Below are 22515 nucleotides of genomic sequence, written 5' to 3' on the forward strand. Positions count from 1 at the left end.
GTTTCACAATGTTCACTAATTGAAGGACCTTTCTTTTCTAATTTTTATGTCTTATCTTTGTGTACTAATTCAGTTGTGTTCTTCCTATGGTTGGTATAGAATGTATTTTAGAAATTACGTTTCTGGAACTAATTTCCAAAATATAAAATAAAACAAAAAAGAGAAAGAATGTCAACAGGGAAAAATACGTGTGAATTCATGAACATAAAATTTAAACTTAGGCATCGTAGAATTCTGCAGGGCTTTCTTTCAGACATTGTAAGTGCATATTAGGCTTATTAAAAATGGATGATTATTTTCAGTTTTTAATAAAATTTTATTAATTATTTTTAAATAAAGCATATCAATATTTGTATTTATGACGGATATAAGATATTTATTGAAAATGTAACATCATTTGAATAAGTAATATATTTATTATTTGCAATATAAATCATAAATGTTAAAATAATTTATTAAAAAATGAAGGAAAAAAGAAAAACAAGACAGGCCAATAGTGGAACAGGGTTTTAGGCCGATATGCTAAAGTTTTTGGACCGAACACTCATTGCTCTGCGCTCTTCTTCACCATTAAAGGATTTTAGGCCAATATGCTCCAATTCACCTGTTTTTTTTTTTTTTTTTGTGATCATGGATAAATTAAAGTTAATGGATCAAAATAACTCATTTATTTAATTTTAGTTTTAATCTAAATAGTTTTAAAAGTATTGTGTTGCTATATTTATTTGTTGAATGATGATTACAATGTGCCTTGATCCTGAGAATTGGTCTATAAGTGAAAATTGAAGATCAAAAGTCCTTTCTTTTCTTTTATTCAATTTACAGTGATAAACTTGGAAGATTTTGCTAGGCAATGCAAGACTTTTAGAAACATTGAAAGAGGGAGAGAGATAATGAACATAGAGAGGTAAAATTTATGAGAATATAAATCTGGCAGAGCCGGTTAGATATTCTCTCATAAATTTTAGTCTCAGCATAAAATATGAACATAAAAGAGGTAAAACTTATGAGAATATAAATCTGGCAAAGCCGGTTAGATATTCTCTCATAAATTTTATTCTCAGGGGGCAAGACAAAATATAAACAGAAAGATAAACGGGAAGATAAAATTCTGTACATAAAACGTTTTTAAGCCTTTAAATGATTATAGCATCTTTTAATAAATATTACTCAAGGCATCCGTAGATGCCTAGAAAAGAACTACTCCATAAAAACTTACTTTGATTCCAGAGGGAGGGGGGAGAGATCTGAAGTTCCTCGTTTATTTATGTTTGGAAACAAAATATACAAGGGGGGAAATTAGAGAGAGAGAGATTTTTAGAGAGAAGGCAGAGGAAGAGGGAAGTGAGGATTTAGAGAGAGAGAGGTTCCGAGTTCTTGCCCAGCATAAGGGTCTTACAGACTCTTTTATAGAAAAATTTTTGACTTGTAACTTGTAGAACCGGTTTTAAATGACCGGTTACCTGTAGTGTAGGTCATGAGATGACTGTGTTGTTTTACCCTTCAGTCTATTACTCGGATAAGAGTAAAATTACTGTGTCACAGGTAAAACTTTTCTTTATTGTCCTTTTCTGGAGACCACAGTGGATGTTAAGTCTTCATGGTCTTCTTCTAGGATTTGATCAGAGTCTTCATTGTCTGATGGAAAAGAAGATCCAGGTGTTCCTTGTCCATGGCTTCCTGTTTCTTCATAGATTTCTCTGTATATTCTTTCTTTTTCAAATCTTTTTACTAGTATTGGACTAGCTTCAATAGGAAAAGGGTGAAATTTATTTCCCATAAACTTTTTCCAATACATCTTTGTGTTTATAGTTTCTTTCAAAAGGATATATTCTGAGTTATCCTTTCTAGAGAAATTCCAATTTGATCCTTCAACATATGCCTTCCAAAGCTGGTATTGGTAAAACTTATCTTTATTTAAGGATAATCCTGTCAAGGTTCCGTGTTGAAGATGGACATGGGCCTCGGGATTTGTCTCTGTGTATAGTTTTATTACATGGGTTGCCATGCTGTCAGGGTTCGAGGCACTCTTCGGAGAAGAGGTAATTTGTAGGCAGATACTAGTCATGTATTCTGCCTGTATTTCATTCACTACCGAATTTATTTCTTGGGTGAGGGAGTTGAATTTTTCGGTAGGGGGAATGATAAGTGTCTGGAGACATCCTGCTTCTAATAATAGAGAAGGACATATGACTACATCTCTGTATAGTTGGTTTTTGAAGGTCTTTAAGTCAATTTGGGCCTTTCTAAAGATAAACTTGATCTGGCAAGTACACTTTGTAGACACTGTCTTACAATATTCGGAGGACTCTTGACACGGTGTCTTTGTATCAAAATATGTTTGGGGTTTGACAAACAAACCGTTGTAATTTTGTGTTTCTGAATGTACCTCAAACAAGAATTCCTGTATGACACCAAATTTTGCGAGGAAAATGTTTGGGTTTATTTGTGGTGAAAAACTGCAAGAAGCAGCATAGGTATGTGTTTGGGTCTTAGGTTCGAATGCCATTCCCATTTTTATTTTCTCTTCATCAATAGTTCCTAGTTTTAAAGCCATCTGGGCTTCTTCTAAGGAATTGAAACCTTTGTATGTAGACCAGAATTGGTCCTGTTTTGCCTCAGAGAGGTCTTTGTATGAAGTATAAACTCCTTTGTTTGGCCCTGTAATTAAGGCATAATGTGTAAATCCTTTCCCAGAGGGAGAGGCTGATGAAGTTAATAAAACTCCTTTGTTGTCTGCGTTGCAGAAATTGTATAATGCACTAATGATGCTTTGTTTCACCTTAGTGACTTGTTGTTCATTCTGAACTGTGTATTTTGGAATATTCCAAATGTTGTCAATTAAAACATTTAATTTGACATTTGTGTTATCTCTACCAGGGAAATGGTAGGTATTTGTAAGTATTGGCAACTCTTGTTTGCCATATTTTGTGTATTGGTCCACCACAAAAGGGGACTTTACGGGTTTAGGACCTAGAGGTCCTTTCTTTGTACTTTGTATAAATTCCATTCTGGGATTTTTGTACCTGAAATAAGACATAAAGGTTAGGCAATAAAATGTCTAATAGCCCTGAGGTGTTTTTCCAAAATTATGATGTCGGCTATAGGTGTATTGAAAGGGGTTGTATGGGAATAATTCATTCCTTCTTAGCCTTAACTTGGCTATTTTTCTTTTCATCCTTTTTATTAGTTTAGTTATTTCAACGGCAGGATTGGGGCTAAAATTAGGACTAATTCCTCTTGGTGGAAGTGCCTGTATTCTGATATTAATTCGGAACCCAGGAGGGATCTCAGGATCTCTGATGTGTATTACATTCATAATTGTATAAAAGATTCTTTCGAATCTTATTTTTGTACGATGTACCTGGAAAGGATATCAGCAAACATATTGTCAGATCCTTTGATATGTTCAAAATTTATAATTTTTCCGGAATTCATATAGTCCCTAAAAAGTAGCCATCGCCTGTGAGGCTTTTTGTCATTATTTATTTGATTTTTTCCATATGAAACAATTGCTTCGCAATCAGTTCTAATGGTTATTTCTGGTTTATTTATCAAAAATAATTTAAACGCTTCTAAGGCATGTATGATTGCATTGACCTCATAATCGGTGCTAGTTTGGTAAACTTGTGGCTTTACAGTATATTTTCCAGAAGCATACCTGCATATTTGTTCATCTTTTTTAGACAGATATTTATTTTTCTTCCTTTTTAGGATGGCTCCCCATCCTGATTCACATCCATCACATTCGACTACTAAGTAATCTGAATCTAATGGTAATTGTAAAATAGGTAGCTTATTTACCTTTTGTTTTATATTTTGGACTAATTTTATGTCTTCAGAATTGAATTTTCTTTCTCCTTTTAGAGAGGTTTTATTGTATAAAGGAGCAGTGTATTTTCCTAAATCTGGGATAAAATTTCGAGCATAATTCAAGAGTCCCAAAAAGGATCTTAATGTTTTTATGTCTTCCATTTTGTCAGGAAAATCTTGTATTTTCTTAGAAATATGGGGTTGGAGTTTAATAGTTCCATTACCTATTTCTGTTCCAAGGAATTCAATGAAATTTTTACAAATTTCCATTTTTCCTTTTGATATAATTAAACCATGTTTTTCCAGTTTGTATAGTACTTGTTTTAAATGGAGATAATGTTCTTCTTTTGTTTTGGAAAATATAAGTATATCGTCTATGTAGACGCATGTGAAGGATTTGCAGTCATTAAAAATGTTGTCCATTTTTCTTTGGAAAATTGCTGGAGCATTTTTAAGACCAAAAGGCATAACGTGCCATTCGTATAATCCTTCAGAACAGGAGAATGCTGTCCATTTTATGGATTCTGGATCCATTTTTACTTGATGGAATCCACTTTTGAGATCGAATTTTGAAAACCATTTTGCGTTCTGAATTCGATTTATAAGAATTTCTTTAGATGGAATTGTGTATCCATCTTCAACTGTATTGTCGTTTAATCGTTTATAATTGTAAACCATTCTAGATTTACCTCTTTTTTGTTCAGAAGATTTATTAACTATGAAAGCAGGACTCCTGTGAGGACTTTCACTTGGAGTTATTACTTTCAACTTTAGAAGGTGGTAGATATGCATTCTACATTCTTCTTGTTCCCAGTTATTAAACTGTATATCTTTAGTTTTTATAACTAAATCTGGGTTAATTATGTTTAATTTGCAAGTAATGGGGTCACGATCCCAAAATTTGGTGGGATCTTCTCCTATTATGCTAGTTTTGTTTAACCTGTCCAAAATCTGTTGGATACTATCGAAAGTGATTGTTTTAGATATTTTTATGGATGAAAAAGAATCCATTGTGTCATCTGAATAATAATCTATATCTTCTAGATTTTCTTTCATACAATCACATTTTTCTGAGGATTTAGGGTTTGTACATGAGCATTCCTCAGGGACTTGTCTTGTATGGCTGTCTCCACTAATTATGGGTGACATTTGTGTTTTGTCACTAATAGTGACGTAATCTTTATTTATGGTAATAACTCTATTCTGGCCTAAAATAAAATCTAGACCGATGATCATACTTTGTTTTGAAGGGACTAAGTTTTCTACTCGTATTGTTTTAAGGTGTATCTTTTGGCCAAAAAGGTCACAATTAGTACTAAATTGAAGAGAAATATTGTTTATTTCTTCATCATTTATCATTATTATTCCGGACATAGTCCTGGTCTTTTGTACATGTTTACTCTTAGTAATCATGTATGGGGGTACTTTTGTTTTGCAGACAACTGTTTCTGAACATCCTGTGTCTATGAGGGCCTGTATGATTTCTTCTTTAGCAGAGTTTTTGTTTTGTTTGGGAAAGTTTAATTTTACTAATACCTTAACAGATATTAGTTGTTTCTCGTTGCAGACTAATGGGATACATTCTGTGGTTCCCATCATGTTATTTGGTATGTTTTGTGAATTGGTGTTTGTTCCAAAATCTTGGATTATTTGTTCTAGCTGAAGGATTTTTTCTTCCAGATTATTGACTCTGGTTTCTAAAATCGAGGTCCTAGTATCAATTATATTTTTATCTTTAATGTTTTCTTTTTGTTCTAAAAAGATTGGTATTTCTTGTATTTTTAAATGTGTTGTAATACATTTTATACAAAAATTTTTGTAGCATAAAGGACAATGAGCCCTTTGTGATTTATGAAAATATCTCTCACAATACTGGCAGGGAATAGAAGTTGGTCCTGAAAAGTATTGTAATGTATGGGAACATATATTTGTTTCAGTTATGTTCATTAGATAATATCCAGAATCATCTAATATTTCTCCTAATTCGTTGTATTTGTCATTTAATTCGAAATTATTTTCTTTAGGATAAATTTCGATAAATTCATTATTTGTGAAATCATTTATTAAATCATAATTTTTGGGTTGTTTTTCTAAATTGATTTCATCATTGAATTCTGTTATACTAACTACTGATAATATTTCAGAGTCAGTAGATACATCTTCGTCGATCGGAAGAAGATTCATGTGACAGGATTTTACAAGTTCTGCTTCTTTTGTATAGAGATTTGCTATGTTTGGACAATCTCTTGAGAAATGTCCAGTTTGGTTACAAGCATAACATTTTAATGCTTGTTTGTAATTTTTATTTTCTCTAAATTTTCTGACGTGCCTGTCAGGGTTTAGAGTAGGTTTTCTAGAATTTGAGGATCTTATTGTATAAGTTTTTCTAGAATTTGAAGGTTTTTGTACAGAAGTTTGAGACCTTTGACTGTAAGATTGGTTATATTTAGGTCTTCTTCTGGGAATAGGTTTTCTGTTTGGTCTGTTTTGATGGTATTGCTGTGGAGTGTATATCTGTTTACAAATTCCGGAATCAGAATTTTTTAGCTGTTTTTGTATTGCAATATGTGTGCAAGTGTCTTCCATTATTTTCATAATGTGTTGTATTCTTATTGAGAGGTTATTTAACATGGGAGTTACTTCGTCGTTTTTCCAGGATTCTCTAATTTTCTGACCTAATTTTCCTGGAAGTTTGAGAAACATTTTTTCTCCAACGCTTATATCATGAAAGCATCCGGCTATGGAGGCATACATGAGATAATCTTGTAGAAATTCTTTAATTTTTCCAAAATATGTTATAGACAACCTTTCTAGGTGTCCTAGATAAATTCTTTGTCTGAGTGTATTCCCATCATTTACGGATTGGGAGGTGAGTAATCTCTGTATTAGTGAACAGAAATTATAAATATTGGGACCAGGTTCTATTGCTAATGTATTTAATTCTGATGGGTATTTTTGTTTAAAGGATTCCCAACATGCTCTTGCTATATCACCTAAATAGGTTTCACCTTTGGCGATCATTTCTTGTGAAGATTGGACTTCTTTTTCGTAATGAATACCATAGTCACGGATTACAGTAGCAGTCCATTGTTCAATGTATGTTGGTAACAATTGAGGGTCAATTCCTCCTATATTTAATAAAAGATTGAGGGAAAAAGTTATGGTAAAATATAAGTATCATTATGAAACCTAAATTCTTCCAACTTCCAACAGCAACAGATTTGAATTTTGTTGCTCTAAATATTTATGTTTTGTCAATCTCCTCAGCCTTCTGAACTCTTTCAGTATTCTCCAGTAACTGACGTGCTATTTTTAGCTTGCCACACTTCTGAAACACCTGTTCAAAAATGTCTCTGGCATAAGCTGACAAAGGAATACCCTTTTCCAGCATTGATTTCACTTTCTCATAAGCAGCATCTAGTTCACCTCCTCTGCACAACTTCTGCAACTTCTGGTTCTCCAATTTTCTATCCAATTTAACACACAGATCCAACCTACCATGTTCTCTCAAAAGACTCTCCACTAAGTTGTAAGTGTCAAAATTTGGAAGCAATCCCAAACCCAACATTTCAATCAGTAAATCATAAACAACTTTCCAGTTCTTACCCTCACCATGACCATGGATCAGAGCAGCGTAGGTTAAATCATCAAGAAGACACCTGTTCTTGTTCATGATTTCAAAAACCCTGGTAGCATCCTTTAGCTTTCCCAATTTACACAGCATAAGTATAACAGAGTTATAAACAACCAACTTTAGCTTTAAGCCAAGGCTCAACATCCTCCCAAACAAATCACTAGCTTCCTTCACTTTGTGACATTCACACAATGCAGCCTTAGAAACTGCCCAAAACACTTGAACTGCAGGCTGCATTGCATCACTGTTTCCTCCCATGTTAGGAACTAATATAGTATATGGTCTCCGAGTGTTCCTCACTCTCACCTTCTCAACAGATCCTTCTTTTGCACTCGTCAAACACAGCTCCCCAATAAGCATATTAACAGCAGATCGAGTAGGGAGCACTCCAATCTTCTCCATTTGATTGAAAATCTCAAGGGCTGACTCTACTCTACCAAACTTACAAAACCCAACAATCATGTTACTGCAGGAGTAAGTATCAGGGGTTTCAATCTTGTGAAAGATTGAATGTGCAAGCTGAATCATCTCCAGAGATGATTCCCTCTTGCAGAGAACATAAAGCATGTTGTTGCACACAAGGTTATCAGGCTTACACTTGAACACAGTCTCCATATCCTCAAACAATGACAGTGCTTCCTTGATTCTTCCTTGTCTCCCCAAAAACTTGATGCAAATGGCCAATGCCTTATGCGACACTCCACCCTTGTGAAACGCCACTGTGGTCAGCAAGCATTTGATGTCGTCAAAGAGCTTTCTTCTCCCCAAGAAATCGGCCATGTACTCAACCACGGAATCATCAAAGTCAAACCCCATGTGGGACCCGGCCAAGGAGAAAAATTTCAAGGTTTTGGCCCTACCCAGTTGCTTGTAGCCCCTCAAAATGCCAAGAACGAGGTTGGAGGTTAATTCTCGTTTGTGACGAGCCAAAACGCCAGCCATGTCGCTGTGGGAGCAAGAGACAAGATCAGAGAGAAGAGAGGAAGGGTTAATGACATGAGAAGGGGGTGAATTGCTGCGTGGGATTGGGAAATTGGGGTGAGTTTGGGGAGAAGAGGAATGGAGAAATCTTGAAGAAGCTTTGAAAACATGAACAGCGAAAACAGCGGCATTTCGAGGCCTGCAAAGCATTACAGTTTGAAAGAAAAGTGTTATGAGTTTCTGCTTTTCTTTCTTTCTTGGGTGGATCAAATTTCAGGTTGGAAAAACTGCAAATGGGTCATTTGCATTTACACACTCCAACCTGGTTAAATCGTCCTAGAATCGGTTATGAGTTGGTAAACTCAGTCAAACTCTTGTATCGAAGGGTTTAGGATTTAGAGGATAGAATTTAGCAGCTCAGTTGAACCTCAGAAAAAAAAAACGACAAAAAAGATAGTGATTTGTTTGTTTGTAGTTGACTTGTGTATAAAGAACTCACACCGGACATTTTGATCGTAGATGCATGTGCAGGATTCTGTCGTGCCATTATCTAAGTTAAATTATCTATTCATTCACATTTTTGTTGGAAAATATAGATTTAGTCTTTTTCTTTTTTGTGTCTTAGTTTAAATTTTGTTTAAAAAATTTAACGCAATCAGTTTTTTCTTTTTTGTTAATATTATAGTATCAATATATTTTGTTGTAAAGAGGTGTTATATATCGTGATTTTTGATTTTTATATTAATAAAAATTAAAAATTTGTTATGTAAGAATGATTAAATGATGTGATTTGATTCTTATATTTTTATTTTGTTTCAATTTTTAATTTTTTTACTAATATGTTAGAGGATGTCACGAGTCGTCTTATTATTTTATTAATTTTTTTCTTTTTTATTTAAAAAAATTAAAAATTATTACATGTGTTGTACCACATGACATAGTAATAGTAGTAACAGTGTGATATGGTCGTGATAATATTATGTATCACATCTAAGTGCTTTATTTTAATATCAATTTGATTCTTGTATTTTCATTTTGTTATAATTTTAAAAAAAAATAAGCAATTTCGTAGATCTCTAAATTAAAATAAAATATGATTTTATATAAATGGTATACAAATATTTTTATTAAAATTAAAATTGATATTTTTATTGTTTTTTGTGGTTGAAGATAAACAAGTATGTTTAAAATGGAGCTTTATTTTGCTTTGTATTTGCATACACTTATGTTAAATTTTATTTTTCTCTATTTATGAAATTCATGTTGCTTTGATTACATATGATACATTTTATTATACGAGTTTGTTCTTACACTAATTATATGAATTTAACAATACGTATTAGACAAGTCTATTAATACACAAATTTATATGAGTCATATTAGACAAATCTTTTGTGGTTGAAGATAAACAATTATGTTTAAATGGAGCTTTATTTTGCTTTGTATTTGCAAACACTTATGTTAAACTTTATTTTTTTTTCTCTAATTATGAAATTCATGTTGCTTTGATTACATATGACACATTTTTATTATACAGGTTTGTTCATACACTAATTTATATGAGTTTAACAATACATATTAAACAAGTCTATCCATACATAAATTAGATGAGTCTATTAATGCACATTAGACGAGTTTGTCCATATACTAATTAAATGAACCTATCATTACATATTAGACAAGTTTATCCATGTGCTAGTTAGATGTATTTAAAAAAAATATTGGATGGGTCACTCCATAAATTAATTAGACAAGTCTATGAATATTCATTAGACAAGTTTGTCTATGCATCTATTAGAATTCTCAACATTTCTATCATTATATTGACATAAGATGAACTCTATAAACAAATATAAAGGTTTTAGAAATACAAATTGGGAGGCAGTTTAGAAGTTATATAGATTGAACCCCAAATTTGTTAAATAGGTTTTTGGTTTTTTATTTTGTTTTTAAATTTTAATCTCAAATTTTAAAAATATGTGTATTTAAATTTTTAATTAAAATCTGTTAAATTTATTTAATGATTCAAACATAGTTTATAATATATTTATACGGTTCAACATATTTTTTCTTCTGTATTAAATTATTAATTAAAAAATATGTTTAATACGTTAAATAAATTTAATAAATTTTAATAAAAAATTTAACAAAATTTTAATTAGAAAGACAGAAGAGAGACTCCGATTTTTACCAAAAATTTAAAATGTAGTAAAAAAAAATTGGTGTGAACACTCATTTCTCATTCGATTTTCTCTCCATTCACTTCAAAACACAGTTTTACTCTTTCGCCGTCGTGGCAGTGGCACGAGCTCGTGCAATTCCCCCTTTTCTCAAGATTCTCTTTGTCTATCTATTCACTATTTGAATTGAATGTAATGCTTCTCTATAAACGATTAGAGTCTCTTTGTTTTGGTTTTACTCACCGTTGTCTATTGTTTATGCTCAATCCCTATTCTTGTTATTTGAATTAATATCATTGTTTTAATCAAGACCTATTCTTGTGCTCTTAATCCTCGTTGTCTTTAGGGTTCTCTTCGCCATGCTTGTCATTGTGATGTTAAATGAGTGAGCGACTATTGTGTTCAAGTAAACTGTTGTGTTGAGGCTTATGTACATTTCATGGTATTTGTTCTTTTATTCTCATCAAGAAACAGAGAATCGGAGTTTTGTTTTATTTTTTGCTTAATTTTTTTTGTTGGGTCTGTTGACGATGCGTGCAAATATGCGTTTAGGTGTTCTATTTGTCAATCCACCCCATTCAGTGGTTTTAACTGTCTAACTCGATTGAGTTGTTTTTGGATGTTATGGAGAAAGAAAATGTGAATGCTACCTTTAATTTTGAGTGTGTTGAGATACTGGGATAAATGAGCACACGTTATTTGTGGGCTTTGATTTAAGCAGCGACTATAGCGCTGTTGCATGGCACAATTCCTAGATCTGCATTCACTTCATACGTTGCGATATGGTTTTGAGATTCTAGCAATTTGTTCTACTTTTGTGTTAATTTGTTAAATCAGTTTTCGTTTTCTTCTTGCAGAGCTTCGTCCTCCTTTGCATCTTCATGCTTTGTCTCTGTTTAGTTGGTCCTTCCAGGTTCTGTAAATTTATTACTTTCTAGGGTTTTTTGTTGTGCAGATATTATTTTAGAATAGGCTGGAAGTTGAAAGATATTGTTGTCCAAGGGGATAATAATCAACTTTTTCTTCATGTAGTTTGTTCAATAGTGTGCAGTTTAATATCCTACATGTACTGATATTCTTTGTTTTGGTATTATATCCATGAGGTTGATAAACAGATCGATAAGCTGGCGATGCTACTTCAAAAGCTAAAGGTATCCACTATCTTTATTGTTTGTTACTTTCCAGCAGCAAGATCTCATTTATAAACTAAAAGTACATCTTCCAAGAAGCTAATGAGGAGTCAAAAGCTGTTACAAAAGCCCCTGCCATGAAAGGTTTGTGTCACAATGCAATGTTATTTTTTTGGTTACATCAAGTGCAATGTTTTGTTTTTTAATTGAAATCATCCGTTTTGAATTCAGTTGTAAGATTTTCTGGTATAGGTGCTGACAATGTATTAACTTGGGAGTGTCATAGCTAGACACATGACATTTTTTTAATATACTGCATTTGTTACTAACACTAAATGTGAGTAAAATTTGATACTCTTTACAGCAATGAATCAAATCTGTTACTAAATCTTGTGCCATTAAACTTATATTAGGATGCAATGGTATACTAAATCTGTAGAGGTTCGTGCATCGAACCCTATTTCAGTTCCGAAGAATGTGTTTATATTAAAGAAAGTTGTTGTTCTCCCAATTGCATTCAATTTGATTTGTCCTTTGTGGGTTGCATCCTTAGGTTCGAAAATCCCTTATTTTAAAAACCCTAGCTCGAGCTCCAATCGCCTCTACACCCGGTAAGAATTTCTAATGCGTTTATGCAATGTCGTAAAGTGTTTAGTTTCAGCCTTGTCATTGATTTATGTGTTTTGCTTCTGAGTTGAATATGTTGAAGAAATTTGATTATGCTATTTGTGTCTAAAAGGTAAGCTTTTTTTCCTTTCTGTGAGTTACGGTGTTGCCTTTCTTTGCCTTAACAGATAGCATTATTTTTCCATTTTGATTCAACTGAATGATTGTTGTTTTGATGATATTTTACTCAAGTTTCTCTAGATAATGTTTTCTTAATTCTTTCAGGAGTTTCTTTTCTTCAAATATGGATGAGAGCATGAAACAGTTCCAAAAAAAATTAACAGAATTGGAAGTGGAAGCTGAGCACCATCTTTTAGCCCGACAACAGGTAATTCAAATTTATGAATTGAAGTTGATTATGTTTTTTCAAAGACTTATAAACTAAGTAAGTAATAAAATTCATTAAAAAGGAGTAAACTCTAGCTTCTAACTTTTTCCTTGGTTTGTATGAAGTATGTATGTCAGAATCTATTGTTGTATTCAAATATTGTCTTGGGAACATGATATGGATGAATTTGAGACACTTTACTCACATCTAATGTATTCTTCTTTTACTTTCCTTAATGTTGCCTTCTTCCAAGGTTTTTACACAAATTTATGGTGAAAACATCCTGCTCGTTTCATAAATGAATAAGTATAATAAGAGTCTGGTACATAGTTCCTCGAATTTCAATCATATCTCCTCAAGATGAAATAGTTTTGTAGCATATTAATCATGGAAAACTACAGATTAGCATCTTGAGATCTGTGTCTTGTACAACTTTGTCTCTTGACTTCAAAAGGCATGTTTAGATTCTCAAGGTTCTCAAAATGCAGAAACTTCTTATGTTAATTTTTCTGTTAAAATTTGACAAACTCCGTCAGGTGATTGACACGTGACTAGCATGTCACCCTGATGTGTTTAATCATGTGCAACTTAACCATATATAATTTTAGAATGGTTTATTTCTTTTAAGTTGCACATGATTAAAACATTTGTTAATCATGATCTACTTTTAAAAGGGTGTATAAGTTTCATCAATAAGTGTGATGTGTAAAACTATTAATATTGATTAAAAGGGTTATAACTGTTAACCATGATGGAGACATAAAAACTAAGCATAGAAGTACTGGAATCAGAAGAACTATAGGCAAAACTATACAGGAAGATTTAAAGGTCAATCATTTGTCTATATTATTGTAGAACACAACAATGTTTGATCTATAAGTTACAAACGTAGCTTTTGAAAAAATATGGTATAATAGCTTCTTTTTTTCCGAAAGAAGCTTTTAGCTAAGCACACCCCCTAAGTGACAAAAACTATATTTAACCTTGACCCATCTACCAAAGTTGTTGGGCAACTAACTCTCCTAAATTATGAAACCTTAGTGTTGGTTGTTGTAATTGTTCTTTGATTAGATGTCTTTGGTGTTACATTTCTTTTTTCCCTAGTATCATTGGTATACTGTCCATTCTACTATCCACTATATTACCCTCTGCAATAAGTTAAAACAGAACTCAATTTGCACACCAAAAGCTACGAAAAGCCAACTAAAGTGCCAAATGAGTTTTGTCAGTCAGTTTGGATTCACAAAGTAACTAATTACTTGATCCCAATGTTATTTCCTTATTACTATGTACAAAAATCACTTTAATACCACAATGCCAATCAACATTATTATTATTTTTTGTTTACTATGCCTATAAAAGCTTCTTTTTAATTGCTTTTCTATCAAATGTGTTATACAATTCTCCCTTTTGGAAAAATACAGCTGGTTGAGAATGATAGATTGAGAAATGGGAATAGAGAAGCACTTACTGCATTAAGGAAAAGGGCTCGGACAACAACGAGCAGTGTTCCATCTCCTTTCGAGTCAATGATGAGGGGAGTTCCTGAGAGCTAAAGACCTTTGGTTCAGGAGGTTTGCAACACCTGTGGCAACCATAACACTTCTGAGCCGACATGGATGATGTTTCCAGGAACAGATCTGTTTGCCAGAATACAAGTTTCATGCAGCTCATACTATATTGGAAACATGTTTTTGGCCACCCTATTCTCTAACCATTTGAAAAATACTAAAAGAAAGTCAGAAAATTTCCCTAGATGTTCACCCACTTTGGTTATCTTCAGTCATTGTAATTGCAATTGCTGCAACAATGAAAAGAATGTAATTTTACGTAAATGTGGCTTTTGTCTAATGCGCTGTTGCGGTTTCAAAATGCTAATGCCACTTAAAAGAACTATTCTTTGTGTAGAACTATATCTGAATTGTTGACACGGGACTTTATGATTATTTTTTATATTAATTTATGTTTAATTGTGTAATACATAATCTTTACTTATATAAGCAAATGACATGACACCAACATTATAGTTTATAGGTTGTGTTGAGACTGACTATCTCCATTCATGTTCTTTTATTGATCGTTACTATTATAATTGTCCAAACTTTGAACTATAGCTATAAGTGAAGTCCTTTTATCGAAAACTTATTTTCAATAAAAATTGCTTGCTATACTTTTTTACTGACCATGTAATTATTTACAGATCAAGCGAAGCTTGACTTTGAGTCAAAGAAACTACAGAGCATTATGAAGGAAAAAGCTTACCTTCTATCCGAGTCAGGTGTTCTTGCAGACAAGATAAGCCCTGGAGTGCTCAAAACGCTTGTAACCTTAAATGACAAGAGAAAGTAAGATGCCTTGACTTGCTATGAGTAAAAGCTTGTCGTTGCATTGTCAACTAGGTGGAAAATGTCAGTGTTTTCTGGGAGAATCTTTCTTGGAGCATTTAGGTTAAGTCAGTTATCTAGTCTGTTACTGCAAGTGTGTACATTTTTTTCCCAAGTTTATATACTATCAGTACTACACTCAATCCTAGAAATGGAACTATTGTTGCTTGTCTGCCTTAACTTATTTTGATGAAACAATAACTTATTTTAACAAACTCTCTTGAGATAGATTTTTTTTACGCTTTAAAAAAGAGGCTATACCAAACATGGACCTGATTCTTAATTTGTTATGTGGACCTTGCATTTTCCCTAGCCAGATGTGGGGTCTTTATCATCTAATGGCATTAAACCAACCTCTTCTCCAACCTTGTAACCAAGTCATGAATTTAGAACCAATGAAGAAGAATGATGTCTCGGCTCAGTTTAATATTATGTAATTATTACCTGTTTCGTGCAAAATTATGAGTTGTGGTAGCCTGGGGTGGGGATTAAACAGGAATTGGATCAGACAGATTTGGGTTAGTTTATCATAATATGGCAAATTAAAAGTTTGGTTTTTTTTTTTTGTTAGTTTCTAATGGTGCTTCAAATAAGATTGTCACTGAAGTTGGATATTTGTGGGAAAAGTGTTAAATTGAGCTTGAACCATTGACTTTGGTAAAGTCAGAGAATCTAGCATTCGACAACCATGTGGTTTCCACGTTCCCATTTTGTTGTGGTCCCCATTGGAGGAAGATCTTTATATTGAGTGGAATGATTGCATTAGAAAATGAACACATGTTTCACCAAGAAAGATATTGTTGGACAGTCTGGAAAGGATTGTAATATGAACAAAGGGATTGTGATCTTACAAAGTGTTTCCAGAAAAGATAGGAGAAATTAAAGTGTTGGGATAATTCCAACACTTCATGGAAGGTGTTGTCACCAATCAAACAATTGAAGTTTTAGCATGCTACTCACTTTTCCTATTACTTATTTTTAGGTGAGGTGGTCCAAACCTCTATCTTTAGGGTTAAAGATATGTGGGAACTAAAGTAGTTTGGTGGGAAGAACAAGGCAATAGTTCTAGGGAGTGAGTAATGATGTTATGTAACATTTTCCTACTTCTCTCACTGCTCTTCCTATTACTTTGTTGCATAGGAAAAAAATTAAATGAACAAAAAATGTATTTAATCCCTTAAAGTTAAAAATGTATTTAAGAGGATAATGTAAGATTTAGAATTATTGTAAGATGTAATGTTTGTGGAATTCAAGTATTCATGTAGCTATTAAGATTTGTGTTTCAAATTTCTTGAATACTAAAAAAATGTAGTATATCTAATCAACGAATTGTTTTTCTTGAAAACATTTTTTTCTTCTTTTTTGTTTAATAAGTGGAGGGGTATTCATGGGGTTACATTATCGATGATTTAATCTGACCCAGACCCAGTTCAATCCATTTAAACCAGGCTGAGTTTTATTTTGATTGTGTCAAAACTGATTTAACCTAAACTAATTCACTATTGAATGATGAGTTTAATATAAAGGATTCAATATTTACTTTTATACTTATATTATAGATAAATTATATAGTGTTTTTTTTTAAATTAGTTTAGAAAAACTTCTAATTAATACATATTGACTTATTTAAATATTGGTTATATTTTTATAAAAATTATGTTAATGTTTAATCAAGTTAATACTTGAAAGTTATAATTTTTGTCAAAAAAAAAAGAAAAATTTAAAAAACTTCTCTATCTCAATCCATTATTTATTTATTTATTTATTTTTCTATTTCAATCATCTTCATATTAAAAACATGCAATATGGGATGAGAAGACAAACCTTCCATTGCCACGTCATCGTGGTCGTAAAAGGGCTATGCAATTTATTAGCAGTTTTCTTTCTACACTTCCATTATTATTAAATGCACTAGCTATTATTGGAAAAATATTAAAATATATTTATTCTTCTATGTCATCATTGTTCTCTATCGCAAAGGAAAAAAAAAAAACTTGTTTCATACACATTTAATGTGTTTCAAAAATGTTCTAAATCTTTTTTCAAAAATTGTATTTTAAAAAGTATTGTACGTGTTCCTAAAAATGTCTTACGAAAAGTTTATTCTGAAAAACTCTTTTGAAGTATTTTTCATGTGTTCTAGAATTCTGAACACTTTATTTCGAAGATCCTATTTTAAAAATCATGTTTAGAAATTTCAAAAAATTTATTCTGAAACGCTTTTACAATAGATAATCCAAAAAGTCACTTTTATAAAAGATTATTTGGAAATGATAGGTGTGTAATTAGAAATTATTTTAAAATTTCTCATCTTTCAAATTTTTTTAATTAATAAATGTTTATTAGTCTTTATTCCTCAACTTGAAATTAATGTATTTAGATATTGCCATTATTATGTTATCAAAATCATCTGACTTACCACGTGAATTATAAATATGACATAACAGCCACATTAATTTTTTACGTAAATTTTGTTTTTAATTCTTAAAATTTTTAATAAAACTACTTTTAGTTTCTTAACATTTGTTCATGGGTTTTAGTCCTCCAATAATATTTTTTTATGAAGTCTATTTCCTCAATTTTTGTATTTAACATCGTCTTTAATCTCTCAATTGAAGTTTAATGTGACAATGTCTTTAATTTTAAGGTACTACAAAGTTTTTGATTTTAAGGTACTACATAGCTATTGATTTTTAGGCTATTTAGATAATATTTTTTCCTTTGTGAGACAGTGTCTACATTATTTGAAGTATATAAATCTAGAATGATACAAACATTTGTATTCATAATAATTTAAGGATTAAATAATTTTTTGGTATGTATAAAAAGAATACCATACTGAAATTGTTTTTTTACCATAAATTTCAGTGTTCTATACTAAACTATTGAATAAGCAAATTTAGTCATGGTATTGACTTTGTTACTTTTTTGAATAAACTGTATATTTTAAAAAATACTTTGGTAATGCTTTTTTAATATAGTAATATTTATATTTTTAGGTTGTATTTATGTATTTATACATATGTATTCATATTTTACTTTTAATAATTACGACATATACCATGTATAATGTGTGTATATTATTTTGAATATAACTTTAAAATTGTTATTTAATTCTATTTCTATTTAATTAGATAAAAAAACACGTAATATTTTTAAAATATACCATTTTATATAAATTAAAATTTTATATAAATTAAAAGGTAAAATGACTTATTTACATGAATTAACCTTAAATCAACACCCACATTGTTGATAAAAATTACAATAACGATATATTTTTAATATATATGATTGGAAAATGCTTGTTGACTTTTAATTTTAGGCAAGTTTGTTAACGTTAGCTCCACTATAACATAGAAATAAAATGGTTAAATATATACAAAATTAATTATAATAAAAAAAGAATTTCACAAGTTATTAATATTTTTTTATATTTATGATTAGGTAGAAATTATTCTTGTATAATCTAGAATAATCTATGCTATCTATACTTTTTTACTATTATTTATATTTCTATACTAATATATAAGTTAATTCTTCATTTTGGTGTTCAATTTATTTTTCATTTTCTAATGTTATCGTTAATTATTTGTTTTAAGTGATTTTTAAACATTTGACCCTATTTTTTATTTGACCATTTTGAAATTTAATCATTTTTTAAAATTAAAATAACTTTTGATAAAAAAGTTACCTACAAAAATAATAATAATTATCCATAATAAATTACAAATAAAAATTACCTATAATAAAAAGGTGAAGACACATGTTATGTGTTTTCACACATATATATATATATATATATATATATATATATATATATATATATATATATATATATATATATATATATATATATATATATATATATATATATATATATATATATATCATTTTTTTGTGTGTGTAGATAAATAAGGTAATTATGAGTATTGATAATTACGAGTATTATATATTTTATAATTACAATTAAAAAATTCTTTTTTCTTTGTTTTCACGTCCACTCCAAAGAGGAGTTGCATCCTTTACAAGTAAAAGATTATGTGACTCTCTTATGTAGTTTTTGAAATAGTGTATTTCTTTTATCAAAACATCATCACTTAGAAATTAAAGAGAAACAAAATAAATTTATAAGATTTATGGATCAAATTCCTCTACACTACCATATATAATAATGTCCATTTCTCAATCATTATAAGGATGTATATTTAAAAATATTTAAGATCATGATTTTCACAAGATAATTTTTTGTGAAAATTTTATATTTACAACACAATATTTTTGTATAGGATAGATTAGTGTAACTAATTACTTCATTAAGTTTATCAAATAATTTAGGATGAGATTAACAAATTTAGACTATATACTTATATAGTTAACAAAATTTTGCATATAAATGACAACTAACAAATACACAGATTGTTAAGCTTATAACAATGTTGCCAAAAAAAAAATGAAGTTCCCACCCCTGCAAAGTCATGTAACTCGAAATAAAATAATGATTACCTATATTAATGTACAAATACCTTCGGCAAAATTGGAATGATAAATGAAATCTTTTTTTAAATGATTTGTGGAACAATTCAACTTTAAGACTTCATAACTAACCTAGATTCCCCATAAAAACTACAGTGAACCTTGAACTGTGCTAAAAACATTGATTAATAAGGCCTAAATTTTCTGGCAGCTCTCATCTGCTGTAGACGTTTTTTATCCTCCTCAAATTTGCTCTGCAGTGTCATGATCTCTGCAAACAAAATAAGAAGGGTTTATCTCACCTTGATCACCAACAATAACAAAAATCTAATCAAAATCAATTTAAACAGTTACTAGGTTTTGATTTCCAACAACTTGAGCTAAGAAACAAAATGAGATATAAAGCATGATATACATGAAATCATATAATTCCTTAAGCAGTTCCAACCAATAGCAACATGAGATCCATTTCATGAATATCCAATATGGGAATAGAAATGGAAAAACATTACGGTTTTTTTACTTACACATTAAGGAATTCATTAGAAACAAAAGAAAAGCAAATGACATCAGCTTCTAAATTTTTTTTATCCGAACTTTGATAGAAAACTCCCTAATTAATGAAATTTGTTTGACATAAACAGAACAACTTTTAGGTCACTTTCAAAAACAAATACATATTTTACCATTTCTCTGTGCTTCTCTCTTTTGAAATCGGTAGAAATCAAGACCAACTTCTTTATGTTTCTTTTTGGTCATTTTGTTCTCCATGGCTGCTTGAGCAACCGAACCCACTGCAATTCCAGTTTCAGAATCAGTAGTTTTCTTTCTACCTTTATGGTGTACAACAACTGTCCACCCCCCTTCAGCAGCAAGGGCTTCTTTTTCTTTTCTTTCTTGCAATCATAAATAAATCATTACATGTAAAACAAAAATAAAGACAAAACAATGTGGGATCATTCGTACGATATGAAAAATAAAAGCCTAAACATTTATGGAATTCAAAAACATGCTTATGAATCAGTGCTTAATATGACAAGTGTGTCTAATCATTCTGTTGTCATTACATGCATGTTTGTCAAAACAATTACCTCTTCCAGTTTCTCTTGATGAGCAATTATAAAGTCATCAATTTGATGCTGCAATACTTCCAATCCTGGTCTGCTTTGATGGTATTCCATGATCCATTCTGTAGTTTCAGAAGTACCCATTCAGAAACTATTGTTAGTAAATTGGTGACAAATATGGACAGAAAACAAAGGTGCATCACAATCCATTCGATCAACAGATTGAAAGAAAGATATCTCTAAATGTTCAAACATGTTATGAATGTCTAATGTTTGGAGTTTTAAATCAAACGAAAAGAAATGCACTTAATATTAACAATTCATACTTTTCATTCCTTTTGAGCGGTCATCATCTACGGAGGAAATAGTATAAACTTCCTTCAGATTGTTGTACCCTTCTCCCTTATCCTGGGAATTTCTATCCTCCTGTTTTCTTTTTTTCTTATCTTTCTTTGACCTACCTACATCATAAAAGTTGTCAAGAGGGAAACCAATGCATAAGTTTAAATATTACATTCCAAAATGACAAAACGAATTAAACTAGAAAATGTATTTTCTTACAGGGTTTGGTAACTGCTCCAGTATCCAAATCTCTATGACCACCAATATCTTGGATCTCCTCAGCACTAGAATGACAATTATCTACTACTTCAACTGTAACCATTTAACCAAATATGTTGAACATGATCAGGATGACATAGTTAAAGTACTTTTTATAAAAAGATGTCTATACCAAATGCCAGTTTCCAGTTTTATTATTTCTCAATAAACGTCTCTTTTTATTGCTATTCTTTACCATTGTCTCATTGAGGGGGAGCTTCTCTATTAAAACATTTTTCATATGATCAAAACAAGGGGAGAAAAAGTTTAAACGTTTAACCCAACCAGTGCTACTAACAAATCTACTTGTAAGATATTTTGATTGCAGATACTTTAAACATATTGTTTTGATCATCATCAAAAAGGGGGAGATTGTTGGCAAAAGCAATACAAGTCTAAATGCTGAAGCAAGATTTTGATGATGATAAAAGAAGCCTGAAAGCCATCTGGAAGTCAATATGAAGACCATGTGTTGTTAGTTAGAATCAATATTGTACAAGAAAATTCTGGTATTTCTCGAAAAATCAAAGTGATAATCGATTATCACTTAGAATAATCGATTATCCTGAGCAAAACCAACTTTTTCAAGAAAGCACTGGAATAATCGATTATCGCCTCTGATAATCGATTATCCTAGTCAGTTGGGCGCGACTGTTCAACTTTTTGACCTAATTTCTGGAACCCCTATTTAAGGAACCTCAGAGTTACTTCTCACTTACCTTTTTGAGAAGCTAGAGTGCTAGTGCTGTGATTGCAAGAGTTCTCTTAGTGTTCTCAATAGAAGCTTTGAAAAACCTAGTGTGGGTAGAGCGATAACTTTTCCTGAGAGGTGTTCTAGGAGATTGAGTGCTGCTGCTGTTGCTAGGAAAGCTAAGGTCAAGGTTCTCTGTGTGATTCAGAGAAAGGTGTTCATCTCTTGTGTGTTCAAGAGAGGTGTTTTCTTTCCTTACTCTTTTAATATCTGATTGTAAATCTGTTACTTGCTAGTGATTTAGTTAATCTCGTTATTGAGAGATTAACAACTAGACGTAGGGTCTTTTGATCCGAACCTGTATAAATACTTGTGTTCAATCTTCTTCTCTATCTCCTTATTTTATATGTTATTGTGATTAAAAGAAATTAATATTTGATTTAATTGATAAATTTTGGAAAAATTTTAAAGTATTAATTTTATTACTTAAAACCAATTCACCCCCCGCTTAAAACATTCCGCTGCGTGGTACCAACATTAGCTAGAGTCCTTCTCGCCTGAGCGAGACCCCTTGGCTTGAGCGAAGAGTTTGGGCGAGGGTATGCGCTGGTTGAGTGGTTACTCC

The 22515-nt window shown here is 31.2% G+C and overlaps 1 protein-coding gene and 1 pseudogene across 1 annotated transcript; one reads left to right on the plus strand and one right to left on the minus strand.

The window, feature by feature from the left end:
- Positions 1–7057: 7057 nt before the first annotated feature.
- Positions 7058–8578, minus strand: LOC114180450 (pentatricopeptide repeat-containing protein At3g53700, chloroplastic-like). Its single transcript, XM_028066766.1, has one exon. It carries the CDS (start codon positions 8576–8578, stop codon positions 7058–7060), a length of 1521 nt encoding a protein of 506 aa, XP_027922567.1.
- A 2096-nt stretch (positions 8579–10674) lies between these two features.
- LOC114182758 lies at positions 10675–15036 on the plus strand (annotated as a pseudogene).
- The last annotated feature ends 7479 nt before the right edge of the window (positions 15037–22515 follow it).

This window comes from Vigna unguiculata, chromosome 4, assembly GCF_004118075.2.
Source record: "Vigna unguiculata cultivar IT97K-499-35 chromosome 4, ASM411807v1, whole genome shotgun sequence".
Classification (NCBI taxonomy): Eukaryota; Viridiplantae; Streptophyta; class Magnoliopsida; order Fabales; family Fabaceae; genus Vigna; species Vigna unguiculata.

Bases quoted from the DNA above. Each gene is read 5' to 3' on its own strand.
- LOC114180450 (XM_028066766.1), bottom strand. From the start codon at position 8,578: ATGCTTTGCAGGCCTCGAAATGCCGCTGTTTTCGCTGTTCATGTTTTC.